This window comes from Erinaceus europaeus, chromosome 19 (assembly GCF_950295315.1).
Source record: "Erinaceus europaeus chromosome 19, mEriEur2.1, whole genome shotgun sequence".
In the NCBI taxonomy this organism is placed as follows: Eukaryota; Metazoa; Chordata; class Mammalia; order Eulipotyphla; family Erinaceidae; genus Erinaceus; species Erinaceus europaeus.
In genome coordinates this window covers 26,588,013-26,602,359 of record NC_080180.1, presented here as the reverse complement: position 1 = coordinate 26,602,359, position 14,347 = coordinate 26,588,013, and the positions used below count along the sequence as shown (strand labels likewise).

General features: G+C 44.1%; 1 protein-coding gene and 1 long non-coding RNA gene across 3 annotated transcripts in view; one reads left to right on the top strand and one right to left on the bottom strand.

The window, feature by feature from the left end:
* Positions 1-11,712, bottom strand: part of LOC103127007 (cyclin-Q-like) — an 88,981-nt gene extending 77,269 nt beyond the window's left edge. Inside the window, exons 1-2 of one of the 2 annotated variants that reach the window (XR_009546341.1) lie at positions 9,715-11,712; positions 6,987-8,040 (exon numbers count right to left, since the gene is read on the bottom strand). Coding sequence is in view for 1 of the 2 variants with exons in the window: in XM_060178780.1 (XP_060034763.1) it covers positions 7,378-7,842 (465 nt within the window). In the remaining variant the exon portion in view is untranslated. Of the gene's footprint in view, positions 1-6,198; positions 8,041-9,714 lie in introns of those variants that run through there. The other variant, XM_060178780.1, reaches the window with a different exon arrangement.
* Positions 1-13,495, top strand: part of LOC132534625 (uncharacterized) — a 156,037-nt gene extending 142,542 nt beyond the window's left edge. Inside the window, exon 2 of the long non-coding RNA XR_009546345.1 lies at positions 12,719-13,495. This is a non-coding gene — a long non-coding RNA (uncharacterized LOC132534625). The remainder of the gene's footprint in view (positions 1-12,718) is intronic.
* The last annotated feature ends 852 nt before the right edge of the window (positions 13,496-14,347 follow it).

The following is a 14,347-nucleotide window of genomic DNA, read 5'->3' as shown; positions in this document are numbered from 1 at the left end:
TGGTTAACCACCTTACACAGCTCCCTGATAGGACCTATTGTGTTGCTCCTCCTGGTGGTCACATTTGGGCCTTGCCTTTGTCAAAGGCAGAATAGAGACCGTTCAACTCCTGGTCCTCAGACAGCATCAACTACACCAATACCAGAGAGTAAGACAGGATAAAGCTAAAACATAGCTAAGATTAGCTATGAAATATAAAAAAGGAGAAAAAAATGTTAGAAGGTAAAACGTTGTTCCAGAAATAAAAGGGTTAAAAAAAGTAAAATTCGAGAAAATGGGTGCCCTGGAAAGGCCAGTAAACCACTTGTTTGACAAGAATCAGTTAAGGAAACATTTCCTGCTGAGAAGAGACAATTACAAAGGCAACTCCCCAGCCTGCTACATCCTGCTGATCAGACAGAAGGGGAGATAATCAAAGGTCACAACCTCTACCCCCTGCTTCCTCCTGCTATGGCTTAGAAAAAATTTTAACTAAACTAACATGATGCTTGTCACATAGCCCCCTTGTCCTAAGCCCTATATAATCTCAATAGAAATTATAGTGAGGGTCGAGCATTTCTGACCACCACTGCATTGGTGGCTCAGTGTGTTCGTCCCTGGCACCAGCTAATAAAGACTCTGTTGATTTCACATCACTCTGGTCTCTTGGTGAATTCTGTGGATTACCATCCCCTAACACATTCACAGGGGCAGATTTCTATTCAATGGCTTCACTCAATGGCCAGTTGTGGAGCCTTAGTTTTGATAATATGAATGGCTAGAGGATGACAGTTAAATTTTTGCCTTGATTAAGCCTAGGGTATTTTTTCCCACAGAGTCTTATGTTATAAATGATTTATTTGGAGTTATTGCTGGGGCTCAATGCCAGTACTGTGAATCCACTGTTCCTGGTGGCCATTTTTGACACTGTATTGGTTAGGACAGAAATTGAGAAAGGAGGTGGAAAGAGGGAGAAAGACAGACACTTGCAGACTTGCTTCACTGCTTCTGAAGCTTTTCCCCTGCAGGTGGGGACCAAAGGCTCAAATCTGGGTCCTTGCACACTGTAACATGTGCTCTCAACCAGGGGTTCCCCCACTGGGTCCCTGAGCAATTCATATTACTATAAAAATAAATGCTCATAAACTTTGCTGGCAGAGTGATATGTGTCAGATCCAGCCAGTCATAGAATAAAATACATCTGTCTCAGTGAGAATTCACTTCCTGAGTGACAGTAAGGTGTTTGGTATTCTTCTCTGGTGAGTGACTGCCCCTGTCATACGGCTTTCAAATCCACACTGGACAGTCAGGCTGTGGCAGCCTGGGTGGGAGCCCCCTGGAAGTAATCCATGCTGGAGAAGAACATGACATGACTGTATCTATAGGAGGCCAAGCTGCTGTTTGCACACTCCAGAATCAGTTTTTCGACTTGTAGGTCTCTGGCTGGCAGAACAGACAGGGGTTCTCTAACTGGAAGACCTTGTATTTGGATCTAAAACAAAAGAGATGCCAGGGATAAACACTTCTGAAACATCTGAGATGATACACAGATATCCTCCTCAAACTCTTTTTTCTTTATTGAGTAGAGACAAACAGAAATCAAGAGGAGTGGAGAGATAGAGAGAGACACCTATAGCCCTGCTTCACCACTCATGAAGCTTTCACCCTGCAGGTGGGGACCAGGGATTTGAACCCAGGTCCTTGCACACTGTAGCCTGTGTACTCAGACAGGTGTGCCACCACCCAGCCCCCATCCTCAAATCCTAAGTTACCTCCCAACCTATCTATTCTCCTCCTACACCTGACACATGCACATGCATCATGGTGCAAACCGTTAAGCAGAACAAATAAAATATACAACTTAAAACTGAGATATTATTTTTCATATGTTGATCATTATGTAAAAAATGCATGTGTTGAAGAAGTATCTCTTCTACCTAAAATTCAAGTGCAGGTTAAAATACATTTTTTGTTTGCGAACTAGGGTTATTGCTGGGAAGTAGGGTTATTGCTGGACATCCTTACACATTTTCATGTGTGCACTCAACCAGGTGCACCTGGCCCCGATCTCTCCCTTTTTATGTAGAGTAAGTAAAAGAAGCAAAGACAAAGAGGGAAAAATGGAGGGAGAAACCACTGCTCTACTCCAACACCCACTGAGCCCACCCTACACCTCCAGAAATGGAACTAGCACCCAGTATAGTCTGGCAGGAAGCTAACTACTGGCTCCTGATGTGCCATTAAAAAAAAAAAGCATGGAGTCCAGCAGTAGCACAGCGGATTAAGTGTATATGGCACAAAGCACAAGGACCGGCTTAAAGATCCCGGTTTGAGCCCCTCGCTCCCCACCTGCAGGGGAGTCGCTTCACAGGTGGTGAATATTGTAAAATCCCACTCACTCTTTTCAATCTTTTTTTCTGGGTAGAGACAGCTAGAAATCGAGAGGGAAGGGGAGATAAGAGAGACAGAGAGACATCTACTACACCACTTGTGAAGTTTGCCCTATGCAGGTGGGGACCGGGTCTTGAACCTGGGACCTTGCACACTATAACATGTGCACTCAACCAGGTGTGTCACTTCCTTGTTGATAAAAAATTCTCACAGAAGGTGGCGCAAAGCACAAGGACCGGCATAAGGATCCCGGTTCGAACCCCGGCTCCCCACCTGCAGGGGAGTCGCTTCACAGGCGGTGAAGCAGGTCTGCAGGTGTCTATCTTTCTCTCCCCCCTCTGTCTTCCCCTCCTCTCTCCGTTTCTCTCTGTCCTATCCAACAACGACAACTACAACAATAAAACAACAAGGGCAACAAAAGGGAATAAATAAATAAAATAAAAAATAAATAAATAAATAAATAAATAAAAAATTCTCACAGAGCATGTTATTGTATCTTTAAACCTATCAGCATCTCATGTAAAAAATAAACAAGTAGGAACCAGGTGGAGTGGTGGCACACCTGGTTGAGAGCACATGTTACAATGCACAAGGATGCAGGCTCAAGTCCCTGGTCCCCACCTGCAGGGCAAAGCTTTGTGAGTGGGTAAGCAGTGTTTCTGGTGTTGCTCTGTCTCTTGCTCCCTCTCTATCACCCCCCTTTCATATCAATTCTTGGCTGTCTCTATCCAATAAATTAAAAAAGGTAGTCTGGCAGTAGTGTAGCAGGTTAAGGGCATGTGGCATGAAGTGCAAGGATTGACAAGAATCCCAATCGAGCCCCCAGCTCCACACCTGCAGGGGAGTCGCTTCACAGGTGGTGAAGCAGGTCTGCAAGTGTCTATCTTATTCTCCCACTCTCTGTCTTCCCTTCATCTCTCCATTTCTCTCTGTCCTATCTAACAATGTCAGCATCAATAACAACAATAACTACAACAACAATAAAAAAACAACAAGGGTAACAAAAGGGAAAATAAAGATAATAAATAAAATAAATTTAAAAAGATAATTTTTATGCCTGTGTCTTCAAAGTCTCAGGTTCAGTCCCCTGCAGCACCATCAACCAGAGCTGAGCAGTGCTCTGGGGAAGGGGGGAATGCTTCACAAGTGTTGAAGCAGGGCTGCAGTCATCTCTCTCTCTCTCCATATTTATCTCCTCTTTCCATCTTGATTTTTGGTTGTCTCTATGCAAGAAGTAAAGATTTAAAAAAATTAAAAAGAAAATGATTGGCCTTAGTCCAAGAGTCACTGAATAACAAAGTTATTTTCAGTTCTTAAAAAAAGTAAAATGCTTTCTGTAATTTAATTCCTGTGAATAGTAGGAGATTAAGTTTTTCATGAGTTTGTAATTATACCTCTGGTATAAATATTCAGGGTTGGGGGAAGACCACATAACGGTTCTGCAAAGATATTCTCATGCCTGGGGCTCCAAAGTCCCAGGTTCAATCCCCAACACCAACAGAAACCAGAGCAGAGTAATGCTTTGTGGAAAAATTAAAAATTGTGCTTGCTATTATAAGGAGATTGGAGGCTTCAATATATATTTCTTTTCTCTTCTTTTTTCTCTCTGTCTTTTTCTTTGCTCTTTTTTTTGTTCCAGAGCACTGCTCAGCTCTGGGCTTATGGTTATGCAGTATATTGGACCTGGGACTTTGGAGTCTCAGGCATGACAGGCTTCCTGTATAACCATTATGCTATCTACACTCACCCAAAGATGCAATATCATCATATAATATATTAATACCACAGGACTACTCAACTGTAGCTTATTGAGATTGAACTTGGGACCCAGGAGTCTCAGGCAGGAAGGTCATCTGCATAACCATTATACTATCTCTCCAGACCCCAAGGGGGACATAGCTTAATTGGAACCTGTAGGAAATCTATGAGTCAGGTGCAGATGTCTCTGTTTTACTTTTTATTTTTTTAAATATTTATTTGTTTCCCTTTTGTTGCCCTTGTTTTTCCTGTTGTTATATTTATTGTTGTTGTTACTGATGTCATCATTGTTAGAGAGGACAGATAGAAATGGGGAGACAAGGGGAAGACAGAGGGGGAGAGAAAGATAGACACTTCAGACCTGCCTCACTGCCTATGATGCGACTCCCCTGCAGGTAGGGAGCTGGGGACTTGAACCAGGATCCTTACACTGGTTACATGCACTTAACCCAAGGTGTTTTTGCAGAAGTCTTAAGGCCAGCTATGCAGGTGTCTGCATGAGAAACTGCCATCCCTGTGATCAGACAGACACACAGCTCACCTCTGAGCACCAGGCCTTCTTGGGGAAGTTCTGGACAACAGCCATGAGGCTCATCTGCTGCAGGATTAAGAGACACAGGGCTTGCTGGTGTCATCAAAGGAGGCCCCTACCTGCAGGGGGAGGAAAGGAGAGCAGCTGGCAGGAGCAGGAGGAGACACAGGGCTGGCTGAGGTCACTGAAGGAGGCTCCCAACTGCAGGGGAGGAGAGAGGAGAGCAGCAGGTAGGAGGAGGAGACACAGGGCTTACTGGGGTCACTGAAGGAGGCTCTCACCTGCAGGGGGAGGAGAGAGGAGAGCAGCTGGCAGGAGCAGGAGACACAAGGCTTACTGGGGTCACTAAAGGAGGCTTCCACCTACAGGGGGAATAGAAGGGAGAGCAGCTGGCAGGAGCAGGAGACACAGGGCTTGCTGGGATCACTGAAGTAGGCTATCACCTGCAGGGGGAGGAGAGGAGAACAGCTGGCAGGAGTAGGAGACACAGGTCTTGCTGGGGTCACTGAAAGAGGCTCCCACCAGCAAGGGGAGAGGAGAACAGCTGGCAGGCGTAAGAGACACATGGATTTCTGGGGTCACTGAAGGGGGCTCCCACCTGAAAGGGGAGGAGAGTAGAACATCACCTGCAAAGATGTCTCCTGGAACTTCACAATCAAACATGTAACATTCACCTTCACAATGTTACTCTACTATACCAGAGTTTCAAGGAAAATTATTTTATGGTGAGCGGGCAGAAGTCACTATCATGCTCGAATACTATATTATATTATTATTATTATGTTATTGGATAGACAGAAAGAAACTGAGGAGAGGAAGATAGAGAGGTAGAGAAAGAGAGAGACACCTGTAGACCTACTTCACCATTCACAAAGCTATTGCTCTGCATGTGGGAGCTGGGGGCTTGAACCTGGGTTGTTGTGCACTGTAATGTGAGCACTCAACCATGTACATCACCAGCTGGCCTCCAGAGTTTACCTTTAAGGATAACAAATAAGGGCAATGTAGCACACAATCACCAGTTTATCAGATGAAAACAAAAGGCAAGATCCACAAATTATCATTCCCCTGTGTGCCCTCGCAAACATGCCAGATTACTTTATAATTATCATTATTTTTGTAGCCATAGGACTGATCAGCTCTGGCTTATGGTGGTGCAGGGGATTGAATCTGGCACACTGGAGCCTCAGGCATCAGCATCTTTTGCATAGCCATTATGCTATCTACCACTGCCCTAATTTTTGCTTTTCTTTTCCTATTTTTTATTTGATAGGACAGAGAAAAATTGAAAATGAACAAGAGACAGAGAGAGATAAAGACAGAGAGACAGCTGCTTTACCATTCATGAAGCTTCCCCCCTGTCAGTGGTCAGTGGGGTCTGGAACCTGGGTCTTTGAGCATAGCACTATGTGAGGACTAAGTGGATGCTCCGGCACCAGACCCTATGATTATTTTTTCTTTGAAAATAAAAGACAAATGAAATATTCCATTTATTTCTGAGTTTCAAACCATAAGATCACTAATAAATTGACATTTTTTTACCTGAGCGTTTTTTTCTTCCATATAAATGACTTGAGATAAAGCAATCCCTTTATTAGTAGATACACTTATATACTCATTAATGAGCTAGAAGCAGAATATCACGCTGGTATACATGACACCTAGGATCAAGATTCCTATCAGCGGGAGTCAGGTAGTCGCACACTGGGTTAAGAGCACATAGCAATGAAGCAAAGAACCCACACAAGGATCCTGGTTAGAGAACCCAGCTTCCCACCTGCAGGGGGTCACTTCACAAGCAGTGAAGTAGGTCTGCATGTCTGCAGGTGGTGTTTTTCTCTCTTCATCTCTATCTCCCTCTCCTCTCAGTTTCTCTGTATCCTATGCAATAAAAAAGTAACCTGCCAGAAAGTTCTATGCAGTGCTGCAAGCCACCTTAAACAGCTTCCATAGTTTTTAAACATCACCATAGGTTTATGTTTAAAAAAAAAAAAACTGTCATCTATTCTCCAGTCACATAACATTTGGAAACTAAAAACTAGGAAGAATAGATGATAATTTCAATGTGACTAATAAATTTATCAAAATAAAATCTTAGGGGCTGTATTTTAAATGCTTTTGAACATGTTTCCTAGATGCTATCACTTCTCTCTACATACAAATACGGAATCACATGAAACTACAAGGTAATATGACAATGGACAATAGAAGATCAACTGAAAAAAGTGAATTGAGAACTCTTGAAGTTTTATTCAATGAATGACTAAACGATTAACAACTTGTAACTACTCATTAGTCTATATACAATAAAATGTCTCCCATTAACCTCTTCTTGTTTTTCTTTTTTTTTAATTAGAATCATCTTTTATTACACAAAATAGAGTTCCATCTGGGTTGTACATTTCATACTTGCTAAAATCTGGCTTTAAAAAACCCCAAGGTTCCACTCCCATCTGCTCTCTGATCTCCTGTGCAGTAAGCTGGCTTCCCGTACAGCTGCTGTCCTCTCTGACAATGGGGCCAGCTACATTCAGGCCAGCCCTCTGCAGGTATGGCTTCAGGCCCGGGCCACCAGGCACAGATGCTTCCACAGCAGCGTTCACAGCCCTCGGCAGTCCATGCCTGCCAACCCTCCAGGATGGGCCTGTGGGGGCCAGGCACTCGGGTTTCTCCTGGGGACCCAGGGCAGGCCCTAGGGGATACCTGTGCCCAAGGTGTTAGATCTGAATGAGATCAGATACGATGCTGTCAATGATTGGCTTGATGAGGTCGTCACTGAACACCTTGTGTGGGTGCTGGAAGTTGACCTGGAAACGCAGAACATGAAGGACGAGCAGCTCGCACTGCACAATGCTGTCCCGCAGCTCCCAGAAGCGAGCATCCAGTTCCAAGGGCTCGCTGCTGGGGTGGAAGTACCTGATGGACACATTGATGATGTCACGTGTGCGCAGGTGTTGCTCTTCCACTTTGCCAGCCAAGTAGAGGGAAGACATGGCGACCAAGTAGGGGTCATAGGCGTCCAGGCTAATTTCGCAAAAGAACTTGTGGTACATGGTGCAGGCTGTGGCAATGGGGATGTAGTGCATCCTAAGCTTGATGCCTGCTTCCATGATTAACCTGCTCACTCGGAAGTGCACCCGGGCCTCCAGGACCGGCTGCTCCCCCGGGCCAACGGGCTCCATGTGGCCGCCGCTGCAGGCCCGAGGCACCGGAAGGACGAGCTCCCACTGGCCAGCTGGCGGAGGCTGGCTCCGCGGGTCTCCAGCGGCCAGGGCCGCCCCCTCCACGGCGCTTCTCGTGGAGGTGGGACTCTTCTTGTTTTTCAACACAGAGAAACATGATGTTCTTGAATACTGACACCACAAATTTTCGCTGATCTGCTATAAAAAAGGAATTAGGGGAGTCAGGCGGTAGCACAGCTGGTTAAGCACATGTGGTGTGAAGTGCAAGGACCAGCATAAGGATCCCGGTTCAAGACCCCACAGGGGGGGTCATTTCACAAGTGGTGAAGCAGGTCTGCAGGTGTCTATCTTTCTGTCCCCTGTGTCTTCCCTGTTGGTCTGCTTCTAAATTCTGCTTCTAAGACCCCTTCTGTTGCACTGCTTATTGCTGTGGTCTATTTATGTAATCACTGTGTTACCTGGGAACCGCCCTGCTTGCAGGGCATTGGTTTAATCCCACTGGTTCGAACTCTCTTTTGCTCTGCCCCCTCTCCTATTCAAACCTGTTTTCCACCACTAGTTTGCATTCTTTTTTCACTCCACCCTCTCTACATCACGTCCTGTTTACACCCTACTTGGCCAGTATAAACAAATACAGCTGCTCTTCTGATTAAACACATATGGGATTGCCTTCTAGCTCTGAGAGTCTCTCTCCTGTGAAGCTAGCCCAGTAATAAAGATTGAACTGCATCACACTCAGCCATGAGTCCCTGGTCATCTTTCCCTGCCCACAAAGCTAGCCCAGCACTTCCTCTACTCTCTCTATTTCTCTCTGTCTTATCTAAGAACAACAACATCAATAATAACAACAATAATGACTACAACACCTATAAAAGAAGGGGGAAAAAGGAAGAAATAGCATTAGCACTTCCTCAAGTATCATAGCTAAAAGCAGTGCTCAGGAAAATATTAAAATAATTAAGTGAAACTGGGCCATGTGTATGACAAAGCACACACCATATTCAGTGAACTATTTTTTCGGGCCCAAAATATAATTATAATAAATCAAAGTACATATCAAAATATATGTCTCTAATCTAAAATATTTTATTGCCATCAGTAGCATTATGAAAATTATTGGGCATTTGCAATTTTATAATTGAAATGGAATAATCTATAAATATGGACAAAATATATTTTTGTTTTATGTGAACACTAAAGAGATTTTTCAAATGATTTTTATTGAGACAATATAACATTATAATGAACAAGAGTTTCTTCAAGAACAGCCAGAGCCCAGGACAAGATGGCTTTGCTAATGAATTATACAAGATGTTCAAAGAAGTAACACCCATCCTACTAAAGCTCTTCCAAAAATGACATTCTACAAGGACAATGTCACTCTGTTCCCCAAAGCTCATCAAGTGGAAGGACAGTAACCCTTCCCCAGCCCTATTTGAAGGCCAGCCTTGAAGAAAATGACTGCTCAACTTTCTTGGGGTATCTTGAATTAAGAATGATAGAAGAACTAACTATGCAATCTTCTCAAGAGCTAACTCCTCTGCACTCCAGACAAAATAAAATGGGAGCTAGGTGGTGGTACACCTGGTTAAGCCTATGTGTTGCATGTGCAAGGACTCAGGATCAAGTCCTTCCTTCCCAGGGCTTGCAGAGAGGAATTTTCAGGAGGGGGGGCAACTTCAGGAATGGTGAGGCAAGTACTGCAGGTGTCTCTCTGGCTCTCCATAACCCCCATCCCTCTTAATTTCTTCCTGTCCTATCAAATAAAGGGGAAAATAACAATGCTTCCAGGAACAGTTGACTCACCATACAAGCACTGAGCCCCACCAATAAATCTGGTAACAGAAAAAAAAGTCAAGTAGGAAGACTCACCACTTGATGTAAACTGACATCTATGTAGCATATATCCAATTGGATTTAAGAATCACTGTTGAGTTCATGGAAATATAGGCTTCTTGGCTGGGGGAAGACTGTAAGAAAAGATATCCTGTGGTGGGGTGGAGGTGGAAATGTGGATCAGAGAGTGTCACCTGAGCTTGTACTTCTAGGAGGAGCATTTCATGAAAGGTGAGAAATTAAGAGAGTTAGTTAGTAAAAGGAACAGAATGCACAGTGTAAGCTTTGAGGCCCACAAAGCCATTGATGATATCTAGAGAAGGATGTGGGCATCTCAGAAGCAGAGCAAAGAAGACAAGGGAGAGCATTTAAATCAGAGACTATGAAGGAAACTTTTCAGCAGGCAGAGTGCCTGACTTACAAGCAGGAGGTGTGAGTTGGATTCCTAGAATCACACAAGCCAGAGTGATATTCTGGCTCTCTTTCTCTTCTCTCTCTCACTCATAAGTAGAGAAGTATATTTTAATATTATATTGATGTGGTAAATTATAAAGAATTTTTTCTAATTTTTTAATATTTATTTTCTTTTGTTGTCCTTTATTGTTGTATTAGTTATTGCTGATGTTGTCGTTATATAGGAGAGAGGATGGGAGACATAGAGAGGGAGAGAAAGATAGACACCTGCAGACCTGCTTCACTGCTTGTGAAGCTATTTCCCTGCAGGTAGGATTGAATTCAGGACCTCATGCTTGAGAGTCTGATTCTTTGTCCACTGCGCCACCACCCGGACCACTCTCTCTTGCTTTCTATCTTCATGAAGCACAAGGACTGGTGTAAGGATCCTGATTCCAGACCCCCTCCCCACCTGCAGGGGAGTCACTTCACAGGAGTTCAAGCAGGTCTGCAGGTGTCTTTCTCTCCTTTTCTCTGTATTCCCCTCCTCTCTCCATTTTCTCTCTGTCCTATCCAACCAAGATATCAATAACAACAATAATAACTACAACAATAAAACAACAAGAGCAACAAAAGAGAACAAATAAATATTTAAAAAATCCCCAGCACAAAGATAAACCAGAGCTGAGCAGTGCTCTGTTCTTTCTCTCTGTATCTCTCTCTCCCCCTTATTAAAATAAAATATATTTTTTTCAAAAAGGAATTGAAGGGGGACTATACATAGTCAACCCATATCTGTGACCTTCGGAGAATTAATGAAATTTCCATGGTGTAGGGGGGTTTTGGGGGGGTGCACAGACCCCCAGTGGTAAGAAGGGTGAGTAATTATACCACTATTATCTAATAATTTTGGAAGTCACCAGTCCACAGCACTCCTGCTCCAGTGGGTTGTGCTCCCATTCTGGCTGTGCCTTGAGAGCCTGTGCTTCAGCAGCCTGCTTGGTGTTTTCTCTTCTCTCTGCACGCTTCTCAGTGATCTCTTCCACTCCCAAAACACCAGTTTTCACTCACCCTCTTGACTCGAACTTTTAGTCTTCTATTTCTGCCTCAGACCTCTCACCTCAGCTGCAAGCTGTGTGCACCCTGAGGTGTACAAATTTCCCAGGAAGACCCCACTTTCCCACAGTTCTGCTAACCCTTGAGAGAGACCAATTATAAGAGCAAACAAAAACCCTTTAGACCCTCTCTCACCAGTCTCCCTCCAAGCTGGCAAAACAAAAGTGATGTGGGGGCTCCTGCTGGTAGAGGTGCAGGGGGTGGGGTGGAGGATCACAGGAGAGGTGGGATGCAAAGACACCAGACACCTTCCTCCAGAGGCCAACTGTGCAGCCCAAGGAAGGGGTGAGCACTGTTGGGAGTGGGGTCCTCTGTCCACGGGTGAGGCAAGCCTGCTGCCCACCATTGGGGGTGCCCTTTGTGCCACCTGAAGAATCGGGTAAACTGGGGCAGCGCCTGCCCCCAACCCAGGTTCCCAGGACACCAAGTCTGGGCTCCCCAAGCTGGTGCTCAGCTCAGTTCAGAGCAGACAGGTGGCAGGGTAGGTTAGACTCAGACTAGCCCCTCAGCCTTCCCTGGTCCCTGGTCCCTATTACAGAGCGAGAATTAACCACCATCTACTGCAAGGAAGCAAAGATTTTTATTCACGAATTTGAATCCGGGCCGAGATGGTGACTGGTGGCAGTCCACCAAGCTCGACCCCGAACAGGCTCAAACCACACAATTTATAGGATTTCTGAATACATTCAGGGAGGGGGAACACATCAACTTATCAACCTACATCTAATAACAGGCTATAGAGAACACAAAAACCCAATCATTTCAAACTTAATGAAAGCATGATCCATTCAAAGCAAAGCGCGGGCTAGTTTCAAACATTGCAAAGTCACACAACCAATAGAATCTAGCCAGGTAGGGTCACCACATCCTCCCGCCATCTGCTATAACCATCCGGCCTTCTACTGCACCCATCCAGGAAAACAGCATTCCTCAAACCCTGTGCAAAGGCCCTGATACAGCTTGCCCTATGCAGGGTCCTTCAAGCAACCTGCAAAACAACTGACGGCCTTTACTGATTAGGTCCTGTTTTCCAAGGGGGGAAAGGGAAAGGAATTTTTCATCTCACACCACAAACAACTTATACTAAAAGCACTTAACAAACAACTGCATGAAAGAGAACTTTTAAAACTACTTCTAACATTTCTTAAAACTACTGCTTTTATCAGTCCCCAGTCCCCACTTACCTCAGAGCAGGGTGTACTCCTTGTCCTGTTCCCAGAATTGCTGCCCACCACCTGCAGCACATGCTTATGGCTTATGGTGGTGTGGAGGCTGAAACCTGGGACCTTGGAGTCTCAGTGCTTGAGTCTGTTTGCATAAACATTATGCTCTTTCACGGTCCACCCTTTCTTTGGTTTCTTCCTTTCTCTTTTAATTTTTCCTTCTCCTCCCCCTACAAACCTCAATCGCCCCCACCCCCCATTAAATTTAATGCTGGACTACTTTGGCTTCAGGAAAACAGGTCTAGCTACCTCAACTTGAAAAAAAAAACACAGACACATTTCATTACCCACTTCCCTCCTCTCTGCAGCTTGGAAACAACAGCAACAACACTTGAGTACTGCTGGAGGATAAAGTCCAACTTTGAAAGAAAGACCATCTCACCCCAAAGCTGGGACTATCTGCATCTGAATGAAGTCATTGACAGGATGGTCCACACTGCTGAGATCCAGTTCACTCATTCATTCTCCTTACAAAAACACTATTGATTTCTAGAAAAGACACACCTCCTCCTTCCCATCTCCCCAACATTTGGTCAGTGGTCATTTCTCCATGGAAAATAAAATAAATAAAAGAAATTTCTTCAGCGGGGATGGGGAGCCTGAGGCTACAGACACAGGCAGAGGAGGTGGAGGCAGAGCCATGCACAATATCTTTGATTCCAGCATTGAAATATTAATGGGAGAAAGATGTCAGTCTCCCATGTATTGCACCTATGTAACAGACTCTGGGGTGGGGGTCAGGGGAGTGTTCAGCTCTTGGGATATGATGGGAAAGGAGGACCTAGAGGGGGTTGAAGTGTTATGTGGAAAGATGAGACATGTTGTACATGTACAAACTGCTCTATTTTTCTCTTGACCCTAAACCATTAACAACTCCCATGAAGGAAGAAAGGAAGGAAGGAAGGAAACAAAGAAAGAAAGAAAGAAAGGAAGAAAGAAAGAAAGAAAGAGAAAGGTCTCCTGTGAGCACAACACTGTCAAACCAGAAAGGACCAGTGTTCCCATCTTCCTATTTCAATGCCTCCGTTCTTATGGTTAAAATAGAAAATATATATAAATATAATTATATGTATAATTATATATAATTAAGTCTGTTTATCCTCCTTCTTGCCACCCCAGCACTGCTCATCTCTCCTTTATGTTAGGGGGTTGTAGGAAATTGAATGTGATACTTGAGAGACTCAGGCATGAGAGTCTCTGTGATAAATCTATTCCTTAGTTAATGATGAAAAGTGTAGAAGAGGGTGACCTACCAAAAAACAGGTGTATACACAACTCTCTCTCTCTCTCTCTCTCTCTCTCTCTCTCTCTCTCTCTCTCACACACACACACACACACACACACACTTTTTTGTTCTAAGTCCCATCTCCAAGAAAATAGTTTTTTGGGAAGGCAGGGAGGGAGAGAGAGATGAGAGTAGCTGACAAATGCCATTTCTTTGCATGTGATCTGAAAAGGATCAGACTAAAATATCATTTGATATTTAAAATAAGAACATCCAAGAGTGTACAAAACAGCAACAAAGATGAAAATAGGTGGAACTCCACAGATTTTGGTGTCTGTGTGTATAAAGGCTATTTACACATTGACATTGCCCCCCCACACACACACTGAAAAGGTTGAGGGATTAGGCCTCTTCTTTTTTTTTTCTAAGAATTCACCCCTCTCCCCTTTTGTAGGGGTATATAGTTTCCTAATACACCCATTATGAGCTCAGAAAGAAATTGATTTATGATTAATTAATTAATTGACTGGCTCACTTTAATTCATTGACTGCCCCCCCATTACTCCTCCTCCTCCATTACCACTACCCTTTTAAATTTTTTTCTCACTCTCTCCCTTCTTGCCTTCAGTCTCCTTATGTGACATATGCCCTCAGATGGAGGCATCAATAAAACTATCCATTTACATGGTGATAGGGTTAAGGACACAATGGT